Below are 21,449 nucleotides of genomic sequence, written 5' to 3' on the forward strand. Positions count from 1 at the left end.
CCTCCTTTCACACCCAGCATGCCAGCAGCCAGGATTTAGGCTGCTGAAATGTGCACAAATAATTTTTCCCCGCTTCTCGCCCACATTTATTTATAGGTGACTATTGTACACACAGCCAGGTTTAAATATAGAATGTCTCCATATGAAAATGGAAAAGGGTTGGGTACCTCTAGCGTCAAGTCTCATGTTTTTAGAGCCCATTAAATTAGCATCACCCAGGATGCCATCCAAGCTCTATCTTGTCTCAGAAATTTAAAAGCTGTCCTTTATTAAGCAAAATTAAACCCAAAAATAAATACAATGATAAACAAACCTGTGCTTCTTCTGTGTTTGTAAGATTATTACTGCAATGATTTGCATAGATGCTGAAGTTTAGCAGTAGCCTTACTGCAGCTGCTAATTATAGTCTGAGGGTCTGATCCAACTCCCACTGAAGGAGTGGCAAAAATCCAACTGATTTCACAAAAGGTGAAATATATACAAAATCTGGCACAGGACAAACACAACTAAACCTCACTCAGATGAAAATCAGGAGCCCTCCAGATATCTGCCAAGGAAGACACAGACATAATTAATGTCAGGACATCAATGAAGTCTTTGATATAACTTCATAATTCATATATTTGAAAATTAGCCCTATATCAGCAGGAACCATCCTTAAAGGTTCCTGTCAAAGAGAGAATTTTTAAACACAGCCTGACATTAAAATCTTATCAACTCACTTGAAATTAAGTCAATGAAAAATTAAAGCTAATTTCTAATAAGCTTATCTTACATTCATAGACTAAAGGGCACTTGTCGAATCCAGAGAGTAAGCACACCTTTCATATGGAAAAGATTTTCACACTGGAAAGGCAGAGGCCAGGAGAAAGGCTAAAATGCATATTTTAGACTGACTCTAGAAATTTCTAGTTTTCCTGTCCATTTAAAGCTAATGTAAGGATACAGAATAATCACAGAAATAAATTATTAATTTAAAAATCTGGGATAAGACTGCCAGAAGTGATAAACGCAAAATATGGTGTAGATAATGGGATTAGACATCTAGAAAATGCATGTTTAATAGGAACTCACTATTGCTCCATTCTGGTATTTTAGGCTCTGTCTTACAAACCAATGGTATGAAACAATCTAATGGAAAAAAAAAAAAGTCAACCCATGACATTGTGAATTCTAAAACACTCTGGATCTTTAGCTAAAAAGCAGCAGGTGCAGGAAGCAAGTCCTAGATTTTTTTTTTGTTTGTTTTAAATAGGCATGGAAAACCAGCTCCCAATTTTATCATCACACAGGTGAGGTTGATCTACTAATGACAAAAGAATTATTTAGGCTTCAAACCAGTACAGCTGAGGACAGGATTTGGCCCTAAGATTATCAATTGGATACAGCTGCAATGGCAGAAAAGCCATATTAGTACAAACAAAATGCATTTTATAGAAAGGATGGGTTTTTTCCTTCAAGGATTTTTCACCTCCTTGCAAAGAACTCAGAGAAAGTGAAGTTAAAAATACCTTAGAGCTCCCAGTCAAAGTGGCCACTGTTCCTTTAAAATTCAAAAAGGCTTTCCCTCGAGTAACAGGCTTATCAGTTTTCCTGAATTAATGTGTCCACAGGAGGCAAGAAACATGTTTCTGTGTTTGAGTGACAGTGCAGATGTCACTGCCAGCCTGCAAATGCTCCCAGCCCTGCAGCCTCGTCCCTTGGAGCTCCCTGGTCTGTGCCCAGCAGCACCTCCTGACCCCATCCCTCCTTCAGACCCCCCGGGTGAAATCCTGCAGCTCCAGACTCCCACTGACCCCATCCCTCCTTCAGACCCCCCGGGTGAAATCCTGCAGCTCCAGACTCCCACAGCCCCTGCTGGAGCTCTGGACAGGGGCACACACAATCAGGGTTTGTGTTGCTGGCAATGTGTGAAAGTTATCGAGGTTGTAAAGGACAGTGAAATGTGTGTTTTGATTTCCTGTGGAACAGCAAAGAGGGAAGCTGCTCTTGTGAGCCAGGAATGGAACCTGAAGGTGTAAAGCACCAAGGTAATAACAAGATGTTTGTTCCTCAGCAGCATGCATCATTTGCATACCTGTGTTTGCCATCCTCATTAATTAAGGAAAATCTATATGGGCTTCTTTTATGATTAACTACGGGATGCACACTTTTATGTGCACCATCTCATATCTACAGCACCAGGCTAATTTTCCCCACATATCTTTGGGATGTTAAAATACAGTGAATAAACTTTGGCTTTGGATACTGAGAGAAGCCTCTGGGTACCCCAGCTCAGTGGGGAACTGAGATACCATCACCACAGCAGCTCTGCAAAACCAGAGCACCACACAAGAAAAAAGGCAGAACAAGATGCAGATAAGACAGCATTTCAGATTAAAGGAATTCAGATAAACAGGATGTTAACTGACCTTAGCATTTAAAGGAGTGGAATATATTCCCCTGCAGATCACTTCCCATTTAATCCCAGTGTAAGAGCTGAAAGGGTAACAAAACACACGCTGCCACAATTAACCTGGAGCACATTGGCTCATCCCAGGGGGAGCAGAGCTCAGCATGAGGAGCAGCCAGGGCTGTGGCTCTCCTGTGATCAGTCTGGGATGGACTCAGGTCTTGGGGGCAGGAGGGGTCTGTATTCCCAGAGAGTCTTACCTGGCTCTGGTCGAGCACCTCCAGAAATTAGAGGGCAGGCCAACAGCTCTAATTTAATTACTGAGGGATTACTGAGGGAAGCAGCTAAAGTTTAACAGTTTTAACCAGTTGGAACCTGTGAGGTAGCCATTTCTGGTACAAAACCTGCTGCCAGCAGCTGCCTGAGGTGGGACTGAGCTGAGGGGGTTTGAAGTTCATCCTGCATCCCCACAGGGCCTGGCTGGAGCTGTCATCTCCAAAGGCACAGCACTACACGTGGCACAGCAGCACTGTCATCCTGCTCACCCAGCAAGGCCACCAAGGCAGCTGCTCCTACCTTGTCCACTTTCAGATTAAGAATTAATTAAGAGGAGTCTAACTGAAATTTAGAACCTCATCATTGTCACTTGGGCATCCAGGAGAGGAGGTTGCACGTGGGACGGATGAGGCTCATCCAGGACTTCCAGGAGCTGCTCCATCATGCAGCATTTCTGTGTTTCCATTCCCTCTGTGGATTCAGTGTGTGTAAGACCCCTAATTAAACAAATTTAATTAGAACTGAGCATTTTGACTTCAACCTGAGTGTACATAAAGTAACACCTCTTCCACAAATGTCTGGTGTGCTGGGAGCTCTAAGGCACCTGTGCACACACAGAGCTGCAAGCACAGAAGTGTCTGTACCTAAAATGCACAGCAAAGATGGAGAAAGAGATTCTTATTAATCCTTAAAAAACAGCCTAAGCAATCAAGATTTGATCCTTGAGAGCAGGACTTTTCCTTTTTAATAGCACTAGATATGAGCACCTCTTGTTTGGATTTCCAGGGTACTCTTTGTATACCTGAGGTTACACATGTCCAACCTGGAGAACTCCATCCAGTGCAAGGCTGAGCTCTCAGTGTCACTGCATCCCACATTTCCTTCCTGTGGGAGGAAATGCAGCTCTGCATGGCATCAGCAGGTCACAGACCTAATTTTGGCCAACATTTCACCAAGTTTTACTTTGTTTGTGCCACGTGAGACCATTTTGCCAATGCAGCTTTGTGCTTCTGCTCTTGCTGTGCTGTGTCCAAAGCCATTGGTGACACCACGTGCCCTGCACTTGAGTCCTTGCTGGGTGATTTGCAGCACTAACACCAGGTACCACCACCCCCTCCAGGGCTGATCCACCCCTGCCTTTGGCTGCAGGAGTGCAATTCCCCACGGACCCTGAGGGAAGGGGATGTGCAGGCTCAGAGCAGCTTGCTGCCTCTGTGCTTATTAATGCATCCAGCTGGTTTGCACAGCTTTGTGATCTGCTTGAGACGTGGGGATCTCTTCATCATCTTCCCATCTGCCAGGGACACTCAGCTCCTGAAAATTACCTTCCCCCAGCTGCTATCCACAGAAGGTCATCATCCTGAATAATAGTCTTGGGTGGCAGTCATGACATAATAAAAGGATGGCAGAGTGCTATTACCTTACATTGTATGTTACTCTGGACATGACGTTTTCCTTCTTTTGCCAGTCCTCCTCCATGCTTTTACCATCTATCAGTCCCTGAAGGTTTATATCAGTAACATCTTGAAACCACTTTAAAGAAAATGGGTTCAATCTCCCCCTTGATCTTTACATAAAACACAGACATCAAGAGGGAGTCCCACGTCTGGGATGAACATACAGAATATGCTGTTTCAGATGAAGTTTTGTGGCTATTAGGGTCAGAAAGCCACGTGAATTCTCTGTTTGGTGTGAGTGGGCAGGAGAACCTTCAGAAGTTCCATGATCCTGAACTTTTCTGATCTTTTTCAGGCCATGCCTAATTAGTACCAAAATCAGAAAGCAAAAATTTCAGCCTGAATTATTTATCACCTCATATTAATAAAATGCACTGCAATACACATCATGGCCCAGTTCACAACAACTGCAGATAAGATTAATCTTTCACTGATGCCATACTCTTTAATATGAAAATATAATTATCTAGCTGAAGAGTTTCTTAAATTACATACTTTCAAACCAGTATGAGCAGAATTTATCCTTGTGTCTGGTGCCAAGCCAAATGGAAAAAACATTAGAACAGAATTGACAAAACACATGTTGGTTCTGTCTATCAGCATTTCCACCTTACAGAGCCCTGTCAACATTCCAACTCCAAACTGGTCTCAAGTATGGATATAATATTTTCCTCTCTGAAATGTGATCCTGAAGAGAAGAATTCCAGAACTGCAGGAGCACTGATGGATAAAGTGCTTAGGCCACAGCAAATCCCCTCCAAGTTAAATATACAATTACTTTGCCCAATATGGAAATTAAAAGAAGGACATCAGAGATTATTCTTACTTTTAATTAATTAGTATCTGCATTTGATGTCCATTTACAGATGTGCATGGGAGTAAGCACAAAGTATTTGCTGCAAATGCCTTTGAGAAAAAGCCACACCTTCAGTGTGCAGTGCCTGCAAAGGTCAGTCCCTGCAGTTTCCTCTGGAATGCTACATCCAGAAGATGTGTAATAAACTTTTAGAGTAGGTGTATATAAATATCTCTCTTCAAATTACTGTACTTTTAAAAGCCATTTTTTTCCCTTGAAGAAGTTCACAGTGACTACAGGAAAACCCACCAGCTGTTTTTCTGCTGATCATCAATAATGAACAGTAGAGTTTTAAAGCCTGATAGATGGATATATTGATGGCAAGGAGACTCAGAGAAAGATAAATGCAGCCCAGCCACTGAGGAAAGCAGGAGAATAAAGGAGCGGATGCAAGTGAGCTTATAAAATGGATTTTCTTGGGGAAAAATGTCCTTTTCAGGGATACATGCCCAGTATCTTCCAAAAGTAGCTTTGTTGTACACAATGTGTAGAACTTATTATTTTTATATTTTATTTCATTCTTTAGAGATTATTTCCATTGTATGCATTAGGCAAAATTTCATTGCTTTTGCTTCATGCTCCTGGGAGCTGGGCTGCTGTGGGATGTCCTCTCCATCAGAAACAGAAGGCAGGTGTTGGTTTAAGGCATAAATCAATGGGAAAGGTGACAGTACCCCAAATGCTGGCTGCCTGATCAGCCTGCCTTGCTCCATGCATCCCTCCTACTTGTACTAGCTTGAAAAACAATTAAATTTTCCAAATGACTTGCCGTTAATATAAAAGCATTTTGACTGTCAGTGCCACTGATAGTTCTGCAATATATGAAACATAACTTTATTTCCACCCAGGGCTCAACAGAGAGCAGAGAGAGATTAACCAGCATCTTAGGCAGCAAAGTGTGAAATGGTTGGGTCAATAACTTGTCCCCTACTGCTGTCAAAAGCTGCCAAAGAGAATATCAGTGTGGAGTCAAGTGCAGGTCTAATTGTACTGAGAACTCCACCCTGGACTCTCCACTGCATATTCCTCTCTGTTGCTGTGTAATCACAAGAGTTCTGTCAAATCAGCATTAATCTGCTCTCTGCAACTACCCTGTGACAAGAACCATTGGAAAATGAGGAAAATCAGAGTTTTGTATGATGGAGCAGCTGTAATGGCTCATCAGAAATGCCCTGTCTGCATGGCAGGAATGATGGTCCTGGATTCACCATCCCACAACCGCACCCCTGTGGAAAGGGCAGTTCAAGGAGAAAAACTCTGCAGGATTATGAATGATCTGCATCCCTCCTGAGGATGCCTTTACAGAAGGCTAACATCTGGCTGCAAGTTTGGAGCCATCTTCAAACTCATCTGAATACAAATTTAATGAACGCCACTTATTGTCACCATCACGAGCGATTTAAATATGGGCAAGTTCAGCTGATCTTGTCTCAATCTATTATTTAGAAGTTTTTCAGTCACAAGTTCAGGGCTATAACTGATGCAATAACAAATCAACAAAACCCTCTAAACCCCAAAATCAAGCCAACTCCCAAGGTTTGCAAAGGTAATTGCTGATTTTACCTGTCCAGCCTGCAAGGCAGCAGCAGTACCCAGTGACAGGATCACACCCATCCGCGTGGTTGCAGTCACAACGCTCGCTGCAATTAAGGCCATATGTTCCATCCTTCCAAAATATAAATAAAAAAGCCTCTCAGTGATCAGCTTTTTGTTCTGAAATGTGCAAAATCATCTATCACGTCCCTCTTCATGCTGAGTTGCATTTTTTAAATTAACATACAGAGAAGATAGAAACTCAGTGCCTAATGTTTCTATACAGAACCAAATGAGAAATCACTTTAAAAAATGACGTTCAAGAAAATGCAGATAACACAGCAATAGCTCTGATAAAATACAATGCAAAGTATAATACATCCAGTTGACTGCTAGAACCCCAATCTATTATTTACATTTGATTTCCTTCAGACATCACAGACAAATTGAGATCCTGCCCTGCTCTCTGTTCAGCAGAGCTATGGGGACTGTGATTTAACCCAAATTCTTATTTGAAAGAGTTGTTATTTAATTATTATTAACGAAATAACAAATGGTTATTTAACTCCAAATTGTTATTTGCACTCACAGGACAAGGCTGGTCACAGAACTCCCCCTGCCATCCTGGGGAGCAGAGGCAGAAGCCATCAGCTGGCCTGCAGGACGCCCCATTGCTGCAGGAACACGTCTGGTTACAGTTCAGACCCCAACTTCCACTTGAACATGGAATAGAGCAATCCACTCCTTGCCACCCTAAGGAAAGAAGGCAGACAAACAGCATCTGGGATGTTTTCATGAAAACAGCCAGACAGTCAGCTGGTAAGCTGCAGCTCTTTGTTTCTAGGAGCAGCTTCTTGGGGGAAATGAAAACTAACTTGGGGTCGAAGACCGACCCTTTTATTGTGACCTTCCAGCTCCATCTCCCAGCATCTCTACACACAGATGGAGGTATCACAGTCTTGGCTGTAACCAGATTTAGGTACCTGATGCCTTTCTAGGAGCTGCTGGGACAGTCCCTGTCTGTCAGGCTGGAGATCTTCTGACCTACAGGACTGCAAGAACTTTTCATGTGATGCTGGCTGTGTCTTACTTCCTAATCTTTTTTTTTTTTGAGAATGCTATTTAATATAAAGCAGCTATTACACCTAAAAAAGGACCAAGGCTATCATTTCTAGCCATTAAGGCTCAAATCTTAACTACCAGGAGCACAATGACTTTCATTACACTGCAGCTCTATGTCATGGAGTTGAGCAGTAACTCATGGTTTATACACCCTCATTAAATGGGGTTCTACAGTGATCCATTAATTCATGTTTGAAATGCCAGATTTTATTGTTATTTGCCTCACTTCTGTTTTAGGGCTTATGTATGTCATAGAGGCATAGCTCACATTGGGATTTTGGGGGAACAGAAGAGCCACTGTGCCATGGAGCAGTGGAGGAATTCTCAGGTGGTTTCTGATCCATGGGATGTGCTCACCACCACGTCCAGGAGGGAATTATGGACACGGGTGGGAAGAAAAGATGTCAGTCACCCTGGATCAGGCAAGACCTCTTATTATAATAAATGAAAGCCACCTCCTGAACCCTGTGCTGGCTCAGGAGACAGAGGACACCTGCACAAGGCTGGGGTGTCACCACGCCAGGGTACAGGAGGATGAGCAGCTGAGGATGGCAGCAAGGGCAGCGAGCCAGGGCCCACCCCACAGTGCCCAAGGGCAGGGCTGGCAGCTGGGATGAGCCAGGAGCCCAGGGCAGCAGGAATGAGAGCAGCCCAAGGTGGAGATGGGCAGGCAGGAGTTAGATCAGGGCTGCTGGGGATGACCAAGGCCAAGCACAGCCCAGTGCTGCAGGACAGGAAGCTGCCTCCACTCCTGTGCCCAGTGGCTTTGGAATCTGGGCAGCAAAGGGATAAAAACCCTGCAGCCAGGGGATTGTTCTGCATTTCTCCTGAAGGGGAGCAGTGCTTCTGCCCCCACACTCAGTTCTGTGACACATTTCTGCAGCAGAGCAGAGAAGTCTGGCCCCTGTTCAGGGCAGAGACTGAACTTACAGTCCAGCCCCTGTTGAGCTGGGACACTTGGGAGGACAAGAAAATAGTGGAGTTCCTGACTGCACAGCTGTGCCACGTTCAGAGGGGACAGGCATTGACAGCAGGGACTTGTTAAATGTGAATTTTGTTACCTTCTTTGCAGTAGCACAGCCCATCCACAGGGGAACAAGTGCCGTCGTTCTTGCAGTTACAAACCAAGGAGCAATTGGTTCCGTAGGTTCCTGCCATGCAGGGAATGGTGCAGTCATCTCCCTGCAACCCAGCAAAGTCGGAGTCAGCTAAAGAAATGTGGCATGCAGGAAATTCCCAGCTCGGCACAGGGAAGCTTTCTCTCTCTAAACTGTGAGCAGAGTGTTGTGAGTTGATTGCTGAGTCTTCAGCACTCGAGCAGTCACCGCTGCTTCCCATGATTATGATGCAATTAGTGCTTTGATTGACTTGGAGGAAAGGGACAAGTTTCTGGCATTCATTCAGCAGGAGGTGGGAAAGTTACAAAAACAAACCTCCTAGAGCAGATGTTAGATCATTAAGCAAAACATCACTTATGAAACACTAATCACAAAATATACAGTCTGAAACCGTGCAGAGATTGCTCTGCGGTTCCTGGAAAATATATTCTAAGAATAGGGTTGTTAAAAACCCAACAGATCTCATACATGCTTGTCTTCCACGGGTTGGCAGAGAGGAAAACGACATGGCAGGTGCATCAGACCTTCTTGATGCGTAGCTGGTACCTGCATTTGTTTTCAATTAATTTGCATGAGATTGTGACTTCAGGAGAAGGCAGAGCAGGAGTGATGTGTATGTCAGAGACAGGAGGCACACAGCAGAACACAGAAACATGGTCTCTCTTATTTCTGCTCTAGGTGTGGGCAAAGGGGGGGAAAGGAGAATATAAATACTTGTATTTTACAGAATATAGAATGCTCTAACACTACATTCTGGTGTGCTGTATTGCACTGATTGTGTGGTTGAAAGATAGACACAGTTCTTACTAATACTGTTCATCTGATACAACAAGGGAATTAAAATGTGAGCACAATAAGGTTTAAAGCAATTGTGGTTTAACCTCACTAATTGAGGTTTAAGCCTTAGTAAACTTACTGAGTCCCATAGCTGGGTCCACACATTAACATATACAAGGTATTTCTGCTTCCTTTTCCTCTGTGTGTAATCCTTACTTTCACATTGCAAATTAGCTCCTAAATTTACTACTTCAGTGAGTCAAACTTAAATAATTTAGTTCTATGCCAGGGAAAGTGAACTACTACAAGTTAAAAAGTAACTCCATTGCACGGTGTGACCTATGCCATAGCTGAGGGGAAAAGATATTGGTCAAAATGTATTTTTGGAGGTAAGAGGCTTCACTGTTCGATAGGGGGATCCATTTATCAGGTGTGAAATGTGCACCATGTCAGCTTCCCTATGCTGTGACAAGTACCTCCAGGAGCCTGTATATCACACAGCAGACACCCAGACAGCACAAGGAAATATGAACAGATTTCTGAGCACCATAAACTCCCATCTGCTTTGCTGGAGCAGTTCTGCCTCGCACCAGTGTGACTCATCCTATTTTAGACCAAAAGCTTTGTTTCAGTGGGAAGGAAAGGAAATGGTTAAAATATACTGCTCACAAGTAAATCCTGCAAGTCTCTGATTTTTGAGTGAAGGCACTATTTGTAAAAGATGCTATCTTTGACCTTGGTGGAGTAAAACAAGTGCCCCTGAAAAGGCCTGGCAGGAAAAGATGCTGCCTTGACAGCCAGAAAATCCAAAGCAGGCTGCCCCTCATTACCCTGCCAGCATGCCTATGGAATGAGCTCCAGGAACCCGGGCTGGCAGAGGGGCATTCAGTCTCCACGCCTAATCAATCCTCTGCCTTTCTCCTGTGTGTGACAATTAGACAGCCAATTAGTGCCACTTAGGAACCCTTATCCTGTGTGAATGAAACTCCCAACTCATTTCATGTACTACACAGAACTGCTGGTACTGCTAATAATTTCTATGACAACTGACCTTATGTGGATTTGAACTAGTGATCCAGAAGGAAAAGAAAATTCCTTTTGAAAAGGAAAGGGGAGCAGAGTGATGTAGAGTTAAAATACCCCTTTGGGAATCATGTTAACCAACCACAGAACCACAGAACCACAGAATCATCAGGGTTAGGAGAGAACTTCAAGATCATCCAATCCAACCATCAATCACCCCAAAACCACATCCCCACATCCTGACACCTCTGAAACACCATGTGGGCCAGTGCTGGAGGCAGCAGGAGGATTTCTAACATCTCAGCTGAGGTTCTGTGACCACAGAGCAGCTCGTGTTAGGGGGCAGTGCTCCCTGGCCAGGCACAACTGGAGTGGATTCAGTGGTTTTCTGTAATCACTTGGGATTATCCCAAAGAAAGGGGATACAGCTCCCTGAAAAAGGGTCGTAGTGAGGTGGGTGTCAGTCTCTTCTCCCAGATAACAAGTGACAGGACAATAAGGTGAGGAAATGGCCTCAAGTTGCACCAGGGGAGGTTTAGATTGGATATTAGGGAAAATTTCTTCACAGGAAGGGCTGTCAGCATTGGAACAGGCTGCCCAGGGAAGTGGTGGAATCACCATTCCTGAAATCTTTAAAACACGTGTGGATGTGTCACTTGAGGCCATGGTTCAGTGGTGCTGCTGGGTGGTCGTTGGACTTGGTGGTCTTTGAGGCCTTTTCCGACCTTAAAGAGTCTGTGATTCTGTGATTCTCACAATATGAACATGAGGCTGTTTATTCCAAGCCTTTGAGTTTTGGCATTTACTTTAATGTACTTGGCTTTATGGACTGACAGAGCTGGGCATTCTGGCTGCCCACCATCCACTCACATACTTTGCAAACAAACCTTAACTGAAAAAAAAAAATACCTGTTTTAATGAGATTTCTATCCCCAGGTTTGGCAGGCGAGACCTTCAGAGCTCTCTGAGTGACAACTGCCAAATACACTTAACTTCTTAATTACATAAGAGGAAAATGTACTTGAACTATAGCACTGGCTCTAAGATTTTATTAATTATAAATGCACACCTTGTTATTAACATTTTGAACTTGATTTGGGAGAATGACCTCTGAAATGAAATGCATTCAGGTACTGTTAAAGATATGTAAATTCCACCCCCCTCTCACCACCTGCCCGAGTGGATAATGCTGCAGTGTATGCATCCAGCTGTTAATGAGTTATATATTCTAATAAACTGATTTCAAATTGTGTGTATTGAATCTTCACTCTTGCAATATGGTACTTTATATTTCTATCCTATTTAGTAAAATTAATCAACAGCTGTGCTCCTTATGTTGATTATTCTTTTTTTTTTTTCTTCTATTAAGGTGGGGAGGTTAATGAGGATAGTGCAATGCCTGGATGTGGTATCCATGCTAGGAAGGAGTAGCTAATTCAATCAAACATATACCCATGGAAAAGTTAAAGCTATATTAAGAAATTGGGCTATAAATAACTTGGTATTTTCCATCTTTATGTTCTAAATCAGAATGACCCATATGACATCACAAACTTTTCAAGGTGCTTCATTTTCAATATTTTCATTTAGAAGGGCCAGTTCATCAAAATATACCCTCAAATTTAATCCCTGGATTATTTCTAATTTCAGGGATCAAATTTGAATCTGACTTTAACAATGGAAAAACTCTCTTTATGGAATGTGGGGCCAAGGCCAGCTGTGGGAGCAGCACATTGCTGCTCTCTGCTCTGCATCACAGACCCCCCAACTTGGGAGAGGCCACCTCAGTGCCACCAAGGACAGTGTCCCACACCTCACTCCTGCTCAGAAATTAACACCATTGAGTCTCTTCTTGTTTGAAATCCAGACCTGATGGGACCACCCCAACACGGCAAAGATAGAGGAGGGAATCTACAATTCCTGGGACCCTAAAAGTCCCCTTTAAATCAGAATGAATGGTGGCAGTGATCTAAGCAGCCTGTAAACACTTCAGAAATTCCCATTTTTGCTGGAACTAACAGCCCTTCCCAGCACCCCAAGAGCTTTGGGCATCCAGTTCTTGTTATGGTTAATTCTCCCCATGGACTGAGGGTGAGGTCCAAGGAACAAAACTCCATTAATAACTCAGTCTGCCAGCTCACATCCATCAGCATCAAATATTAATAGACTCTGAGAGCCACAGCATTCATCTTTCTGGATGGCAGTCTTGTTTCTGCTCAGGGAGAGGGGGAAGATTTTCTTCCACCAAAATTATTATTGTTCAATATTAGTAGAGCTTAAGGACACAATGCTGCCTTAGGTGTTGGCTGTGTTAACAAGCTCTGGCTGCTTCAGAAAGAATTTTCCCTGGATTAAGGTTACATTTCTTGTTTCTTTTAAAAATGCATTCCTGCTATAAGCAGTGATCAACTCCCTTAAAAATCCTTTTCTGGTGATCAATACACAAATTGGTATTTATTCCTGTGCATTTTGGATCAGGCCTTTAAGTCTGTGGAATGCATTTTGAAAGGGGAAAAAAAAAGGGTATCCCTGACCATAAAGAGAGTTAATAACCCAGTAATGGTCAACAATACCCAGCAAATTCTGCACCCTTGCCTGGTCTGTCACAAAGTTTGCTATTTAAGGATGTGCCATTAAGGATTTCAGAAGTAGCTGCAATCTACAGGAATACAATTCCCTTGGAGGGCTAAAGTCTGATTCCACTGAACTCAGTGGCAAAACAGAAAATCAATTTTTCAAGGCTTCTGCAATGCAGAAGAGGAACAGGATGTTATTGAACCTGCCCTCAAGTTTGCATGACAAAGACCTGGGTGACAGCTTTGCTCTTGAGGTTTAATCTGCCGAGGTGCTGAAATTCCTCAACTCCCACAGGTTACTGGGGGTGACTGACAGCACTGAAAGGCAAAATATTGGAACTTTTGGTAATCTACAATGGAACTCCAACTAATCAGAGATTTCTAAGCCCACATCTGATCCCCTCTCTCGCCCTCTCCTGTGCAGGTGGATCAGAGGGGCAGCCCCTGGCACCAGCCCAGGGATGCTCCATACTCGGTGCCCAGAGCACTGAGTGGAAAGAAGAGCACGGTGCAGAGATCCTGTGTGAGCTGATCCGCAGATCAGGGAGACAAAACGCTGCTGCTGTTTGTACCTGAGGCCTGTGTGCCCAGATAAGCTGATCAGTATGGATTTAGCACCTACAAATGTGTATTTCTGTGTACACACAGCACGTGGGACACCGGTGTGCTGGGACACGGTGTCTGTGCACTGATGCAGATCACAGATACACTCCTGTATATTTACTTATTTAATTGTGACATTTACAATTAACCCAAAGTGGTTCTCCACAAACATTCCCTCAAGGTAAACATATGGTATCCAGCAACACAAACTGTCAGAACAAACTAATTTCCTTAATGGTGTTCAGTGGAAATTACTGTGCTCTTCATCAGCAGCAGGGGGAAACTTTGTACTTACACTGGGCTTGTCCTCCACCCTGGACTCAAACAATTTATTCATGACCTTACTACACAGCATCTTTAGTTTTCCAGACATAATGATGTCCTCTGGCAGAATTTCTTTCCCCTCTGGGTGTTACTAATTACTCCCTGCAGAGGCTATTATTGGTGCTAATGATAAAATGCAATAAAAAGCTCGGGGAAGGCTCCTGTGCCAAGTGTTCCGTGTGCAGGTGATTGCTGTGACTGAGCACTGACAAAAGTTCCTTCACCCACCTTGTCACACGATGTGATGTAGCTGTGCTGGGGTTTGATACACATCTAAAAGGACAAAATGAAAGCACCAATGACCTTATTCAGTCTCCTTTTCCTTGTGCCCTTTCCATGGGAAAGGGGGGAAGGAGGAAAGGATGGGAAAGAGTTTTCTTACACTTACAAAAGTGACTTTACAGCTCATGACTCATCCAGAGACAGAACCATTGGCAGCCTGAATGCCAGAGTCTTTCACGAAATCATCAAGTCCTCCAAGAGCCATCTGCAAAGCTTTCCCCAATCTGCACCCTGGTGACACTGCAGCTCTCGGAGCAAAACACGGACATGCCAAGCACAGATCCCTTTGGGAATGAGCAAAACTTCCCCTTTGCTTCCTATAACTTTACAAGGATTTACAAACCTTTACAAATGGATGTCAGCATTTCATTTCACCTCTGAATTTGTGCTAATATGCTAATTCATACAGTAAATTTCACAGTAAATGCCAAGTTTAGAATCACGCAGCCTGACACTAATTCTTAAATTTGATAATGGATCAGAAGTATTCAGCAGAACATGCACACAAACAAAATGGAAACTTCATTTGTTATAAAGAGAGAGTAAGAAAAATGTTATAAATAATGTCAATTTTAAGTACCTAGAGTACTTTATTAGATACAATTTAATTTTATTTTACTGATCATAATCTTTGCTAGCAAAGCTCTGAGCTCTGAGTAAGAGTGGAGTAAAATTACCACAAAGTAACTGTGGTTGTTACTTTCCAAACTGTACAAAATCTGGTTAAATTTCACAGATTCCTATTTTATAAACCCAGATATATTTGCTGTGGCCTGTTACTGGTATACTCACATTATTCCTTCATTAAGGCCACAGAAGAACCAGGACCATGTTCTCATTTCTGGCCTCTTGGTTCCCAGAACCTCTCATTCCCTGTCTGGGTTGTTCTGTTTCCCACTGCACAGCCTCAACATTGATCTGAGATACATTAACAGTATATTTGGGTTACTTTTATTAAAAAAAAAAAAAAAAAAAAAGAAAAAGAAAAAAGAAAAGAGAGTACTCAGTCTATGGTCCCAGGGCTACAAGGGGTTTCAGAGCAACAATTATCCATCCACTGGACAATAATTTGGACTTATCAAGATGGGAGACCTTGTGGAGCCCCCCAGCCTGGACACTGTGCATGTGGAAAACTGGAATTAACTGGACAGGGCTCATGGTTTCCAGCCCAGCAAATCCCAGCTGTGAGGGATTTTTTGTGGAGGATGGAAGGATCTGTGCATCTCAGGAGTCAGGCACTGCCTGTTGGCTCAGGCTTCTCTCACACTGGGACTCCATTGGAAATTCATCTTTTCCAGTGGAGGGTGCACAGAATCTCACCACTCTCCTGCCCTCCAGCAGCTTGGATCCAACGTGCTCCATACAGCCAAAAGGAACAATGCCCTGGCACAATAAAACTGATGAATCAAAGCAGCAAATCCTAGCTTTGGGAGGGTTTTTTTTCCCCTCCATGAAATCCAGTGAAAACAAACACAAATAAAACCTTCATTAAAAAAATTGGATTTTGCATACTAAAAGTCAGCAAACCTGAGCTGGATTTCTGTCAGCAAGCATTATAATCCCCCTCACCACCAGGGAACAGTTTTCTAGTTTGCACTAAAAGTATGCCCAATACCAGTCAGTTATCTGCAATTTAAAAAATCCATTCCTACAGTACCAGTTACCTAAACATGGTTATTAAAAAAGGGAAAGAGAATTCAATAAAGAAAGCAGGCAAGAGATCACAGCCTCCCTCCCACTTCCCGTAAATCAGGGCAGCACTTGCTGGCAAAAAAAAAATCTAAACTGACTTTACAACACTTGAATTTCTGCCTGGTTTAGTATTTAGGCTTAACTGCAGAGCCCTTTAGTGTCAGCAAGGCAATGAATACAGCATCATATAATTAAATGTATTCAGAAGGAAAGTAGTGTGGAGAGCACAAAAGATGATCATCAACCTCTGAACAAGAATATTTTTTTATGCAGTCAGCACTTTTCACCTAATAGAATATCACAAAACACATTTATCCAGGAGGGACCTCTACAAAAACAGGGGATTGGATTTAGGCTGGGTAGATTTAGATTATCAAGGCAGGTAAATCACATCTGTACCAGAGGGATTTCTCATGTCCAGTGTGGGGCCAGCTGGGAAACCAAGTCCTCTCTAGTTAAAGCAATTTAAACCTGGAATTTAAATCTGGAATAAGGCCACTGCAGATTTATACAGGTGAGGCAAGGAGCAAATTCTCAGAATATTTTAAACTTAACTCTGGGGAAGCTGTAAAGAGTCCAGCATCTGTGGGGATCATTGTCACCATAACCAGCTTTGATCAGCTGCTGTTTTAAAATGCTCCAGAACACATGGCCAGATCACAATTAAATATCCTCAAAGGTAAAATGGCCCAGTCACCCTGTGCATTATTACAAGTTAGAGGGAATTATTTACACCCCTGAGAAGTACATGTCTGTCACATGTGCTCTCCATGATGTGTCCAACAAGCTGCTTGTGTCCAAACTGGGGATGGAAGGTGGCTAAATGTCAAACCACCAAACCACAGTTCTTGAATATACTGGCAAAGATTTAAAAATAAAAAAGCTGGGGTTTTTTTGCCTTTTTAAAATGAAGGCATCAAGACTGGGATTACCACTGTGGCAAAGGAAAGATTTTGACACACTGTGTGCAGTTTCATCATTTCCTTCCCCAGATTTGGGCAGAGCAGATCAGTGGCTAACAGGAGCCATGTGGAAATCCAGATTAGCATTTCAGTGCCAGGCAGTGACCTTCAGAGTGGGAACCCAGAGCTGCCTGTCAATTTTGTCCCAGCTATTTAACTGAAATACCTTTGCCTGGAAATCTGAGATGGTTTCTGCTCTATCCACACAGCCTCAGTGTCACAGTCCAAGATCCACCCTGTAAAACAGCTGTGGCCTCCTGACTTTGTTGCAATAATAAATGTGGGTTCTGGCTGTCAAGTCTGAACAGTTCTGCAAAAAGGACATCAGCTAAAACAGGAAATAAAAGGCATCATTTATACCTTCAGCCTCTATGATGTTTCCTGGCACGAAGATCCACAGTTTAATTATAAATACAAAGAAGAAAAAACATCTTTATCTGCTTGCTTCAAACCCACTGCCTAATTTCTAATTGGGAAACTTCTTATACGGTGATAAGCAGCAAGAATGCATTTCTTCTTCCCCTTCCCCATGGAGTGAGAGACCTCTCACATCCCTACCCTCGGTGACCCCTTCTCTAAGCAAAATCATCCCACTGTTATTCCCATTTTATGGGAACCATTTCACAACTTAATTATGCATTCTGTGAAAAGCACTCTCTTTGTTTTTAACCTGCTGTGCAATCATTTAATTGGTTGGCCCTTGTTCCTGTGTTATTAGAAATAGTAAATAACCATTCCTTGTTCATGTTCTGTGCACCATCCCCAGTTCCACAGATCTCTATCGTGTCCCTCCTCAGCCATCTGTTTTTGGAGCCGAGTTCTCGCTTATCGAGTGACTCTCTATAGAAATCATTCCATATAAAAGATGATCTTTGTCACCATTTCCATTCTATCCTTTGTAAGCAGGAATCAGCCAAGCTGTGTGCAGTAATTTGAGAATTGGATATATTATGGATTTACACAATACCAAAAAAATGGCTTTTTCATTCTGTTTTATTCTCATCCTGATCATTCTAACTATTCTGTCAGGCACTCTGGATTCATTTGAGTTTTTCAGACTCATTGAGGGGTTGAGTTTTTCAGAAAACTACCCACAGTGATTGCCTGATCTCTTTCCCTGAATAGCAGGAATTAAATTAGAACTCATCTTTTGTGTATTTACTTAACATTATTTTCCTATCATCTATTACTGTGCATTGTTAAACACTGAAGTTCAACATACCCAGTCACTCAGGAACAGGAATCTTTCCTCAAATTTGCTACTGCCTTGACAATCCCAATAGTTTTGCATTATTTCCAAACTTTCTTTTAGATTTCTTCCACAGCTGTATTGTGCAATTAAGGCCAATGTCCAAGCACAGACAAACCAGTCCATCAGTGCACACCTGAACTCGGGTCCACACCCCAAAGGACTGAGTCCAGGAGGGGCTAAAAGTGCTGGAAACAGCAGGAATTCTCAACATGTCCCTTGCTGTGAGCACTGGAGCCATGGAATGTGGATGGAAAAGACAAAGGAACAGGGCTGAGGCTGCAAAGGGCTGTGGTGGACCTTGGTGCTGACCTGCACGATCCACAAGTGGGAGGCTCAAAGCAAAAAAAGAGCAACTGAATAAGAAAAGATTTCAACTCTAAGCTAATGGGTTTTGTGAGGTAATTCTGAAAAGCTGATAAATAACCAGGTGACCACACACAGGCTGATAAGAGATATCCCCTTCAAATTCTCACAGATATTCCTCAATCAAAACCCTATGGCAAAAGAGTTGCTCTTCGGCATAAGAAAACAAAATAATTTATTTATCATTTTCATTTATACATGTCTGATTGTGAAAGACAAAGTCCTTGACAGTATAGTTGCACAGAAAATAAAATGTAAAACTAACCTGTGACTTAAATCCTGTCCTTAGGAGGTTTTAATGAAGTCAGTTTGCAATTTGAACTACCCAGAGAGACAGCTACCAACACTTTTATGCACAGAACCATAGATAGTGTGGATAAAGATATATACATCTGGAAGCCTAATACATGAAAGGAGGCACTGCTATTGGCAAGCAGTTCATCCCTCTGCAAAATTCAGATCAAATAACTCAGTCTGAGCAGAATATTGAGCTCCACTGGTTCTGAATGAGGCTACAGGAAGGGAAATGCAATTTGACATAGCCACATTGCCAATTAAGGATAAAACACATGAAATATGTCAACTAGCAACAAAGGCAGAGGCTTTCAGGCTTTCTGTACCAAGTTGGCTCCTTTGGACCCACTTAGGAAAACTTTGGAGTTATTCGGGTAAATAAAACTGCAGCAGAGCCCAGTAAAAGTAAATACAAGAAGAAAGAGAAGACCTGGGACTTGCTCAGAGTTCTTATCAAATTATAAACTTCGGGTGTGAGAGAATAAGTTCTCATTAGTGGAGGCAGACACTGAGGCAAACCCCACTCCTGTGTATCTGGGACAGCCCCACCGAAGGCAGCAGTTGTGTTCAGGTAAACTCGGGCTGGCAAAGTAGAATTTGAGCTGTCACAGACAATTTCTGGAGCTTGTGCATTGACAAGAGACTGAGCAGAGAAAAATGAAATGGAATAGCTCATAAAAGGCTCTGAAAAGTTCCACTGAATTCAAAGGAAGGGCTGCAGTTTGCACAGCTGAGCGGGAGCCGCTGTGTCCTGTGCATTCCTGACCTTGTTAAACGCTGCGGTCCAATAGTTCACCTGCTCTAAAGCAGCCACCAAGTGCCCCCAGGTGGGAGCAGAGCCTTTGTTCCCACTCCTGCAGCCGGGAGCTGCCGGGGGCACCGCAGCCTTTGGGATAACTCAGCCTCGGGAGCGCCGCGGCTCCCGCAGAAATCCCTAATTGGTCCGGAGGAGTTCGGGGGGAGAACAGCACCGGGCCTGACTGACAGCACTGATATCAAACACCTCTATAAAACTGATATAAAACACTGATATCAAAATCAATAGGGGAGCGGCTTGGTCTGAAAGCCTGGAATACACAGGTGGCCTGCCCATAATGATCTTCCCTGTCGGTATGGAATGGAGATTATCTCCTCCTGTAATTCAGCAGAGCCAGAAGAATCCATTTGTGAGTTGTTACTGAAATCCTGACTTAGCCCATACCCAGCTCCCTTGCACTGAGGTGATGTCCCTTGTGCCCTGAATGATGTGTGGCAGTGTCACCCCATAGCTGGACTGATTTCCCAGCTTCACCTGCCAGTTGGGAAAGGTGCAGGACAAGCTGGGTGGCTCACGGTGCTCACGAGGGGTGCTGCTCCAAAAGCTCTCAGTACCCGTGCTCTTTGTCCCCAGAAAAAGCCCTACAGGGACCTTGAGATGGATCACACAACCACATCACCAGGCTTGACCTGAAGCAATGGTTTGTGAAGGGAAAATGGTAAAAAGGCTCAATGTGCCAGCAAATTTGCTGGTGGCTGCTGATGGAAATGGGGATTGTGATGTACACACTGATCCACAGGGAGCTGGACTGAGACCAAGTCATTCCATGCAGGGCACTGCACAGCCAAGGGAAGAACATTCTCAGTCTGAACTGATCATACTGAGCAGCTTTGGGATGAAAAAAAATTTATAGTCTGTTATTAGCCCCAATGGACTACAAAAAAATCAAAGCACAGCCATTGCATACACACAAATATGTTCTTTTGTATGCACTGAGACGTGGGTAAGAAAATTCAGATGTCATCAATGAAAAGGGACACCAAGATGTGATTCAGAGGCACTTTTTATCTGGTCTGTGACTGTGCAAAAATCTTGGTAAGTTGAAATGATCTGTGATCAGCTCTCTTTATATGGAAAATGTACCAAAACACTGTGTGTGAGATGTTTTGATTTCTGTTTGTAAACTCAGACCTTCCAACTTGCAGCCCAGATGACAGGAAAACTTCTGTCCAGTGGGAAAGTGGCAGTTCCTTCATTTGAAAAACATTTTCCCAGCTCACTCTTAGGCTGTATGGAACACAGAGGTTTTGTTGCCTGATAGAGATCCACTTCTTGTTCCACAGCCATTTGTGAAGTAATTTGTAAACTTCAAAAAACAATCAGCTGAGCTTTTATCTCTATCTAGAAGATACCGAGAAAATGCAAATTCAAAGGAGAGTGCATTCCTCAGAGACCAAAACCAGGAAAGAGGGATCTGGGATGCAGCTATAGTTAGTGTAGGGGGCCTGGTTGTGTTGTTCTGACTGACTGATTTTTATCTTTATTCACTTTTTAAATACCAAGTAAATATAATTTTTGACTTCCATCATAGTTTCCCGGGGCACAGCTACATCTTCCATTTTTTAAGGTTATTTTAGTTGAATTTCCCATATCTCTGCCTTTCACATCACCTTCAGACATAAAACTGACATTGATATCTGTTATCAAAGAGACTGCATTTCCTTCTTGCTGGCTTTGACAAAATGAGCCTCTCAAACCTGCTCAGAACACTTTGAATCTGCCAGGTCTTT

The 21,449-nt window shown here is 43.0% G+C and overlaps 1 protein-coding gene across 8 annotated transcripts in view; it reads right to left on the bottom strand.

Moving 5' to 3' along the window:
- Window positions 1–21,449, bottom strand: part of MEGF11 (multiple EGF like domains 11) — a 253,575-nt gene that overhangs the window by 45,752 nt on the left and 186,374 nt on the right. For all 8 annotated transcript variants that reach the window (XR_015806596.1, XM_088172695.1, XM_088172696.1 and 5 more), the window contains 3 exons: window positions 8,698–8,818; window positions 7,104–7,267; window positions 6,545–6,647 (listed from right to left, as the gene is read on the bottom strand). Coding sequence is in view for 7 of the 8 variants with exons in the window: in XM_088172695.1 (XP_088028821.1) it covers window positions 6,545–6,647; window positions 7,104–7,267; window positions 8,698–8,818 (388 nt within the window). In the remaining variant the exon portion in view is untranslated. The remainder of the gene's footprint in view (window positions 1–6,544; window positions 6,648–7,103; window positions 7,268–8,697; window positions 8,819–21,449) is intronic.

The sequence above is a fragment of the Sturnus vulgaris genome, chromosome 13 (genome assembly GCF_052056855.1).
Source record: "Sturnus vulgaris isolate bStuVul1 chromosome 13, bStuVul1.hap1, whole genome shotgun sequence".
Classification (NCBI taxonomy): domain Eukaryota; kingdom Metazoa; phylum Chordata; class Aves; order Passeriformes; family Sturnidae; genus Sturnus; species Sturnus vulgaris.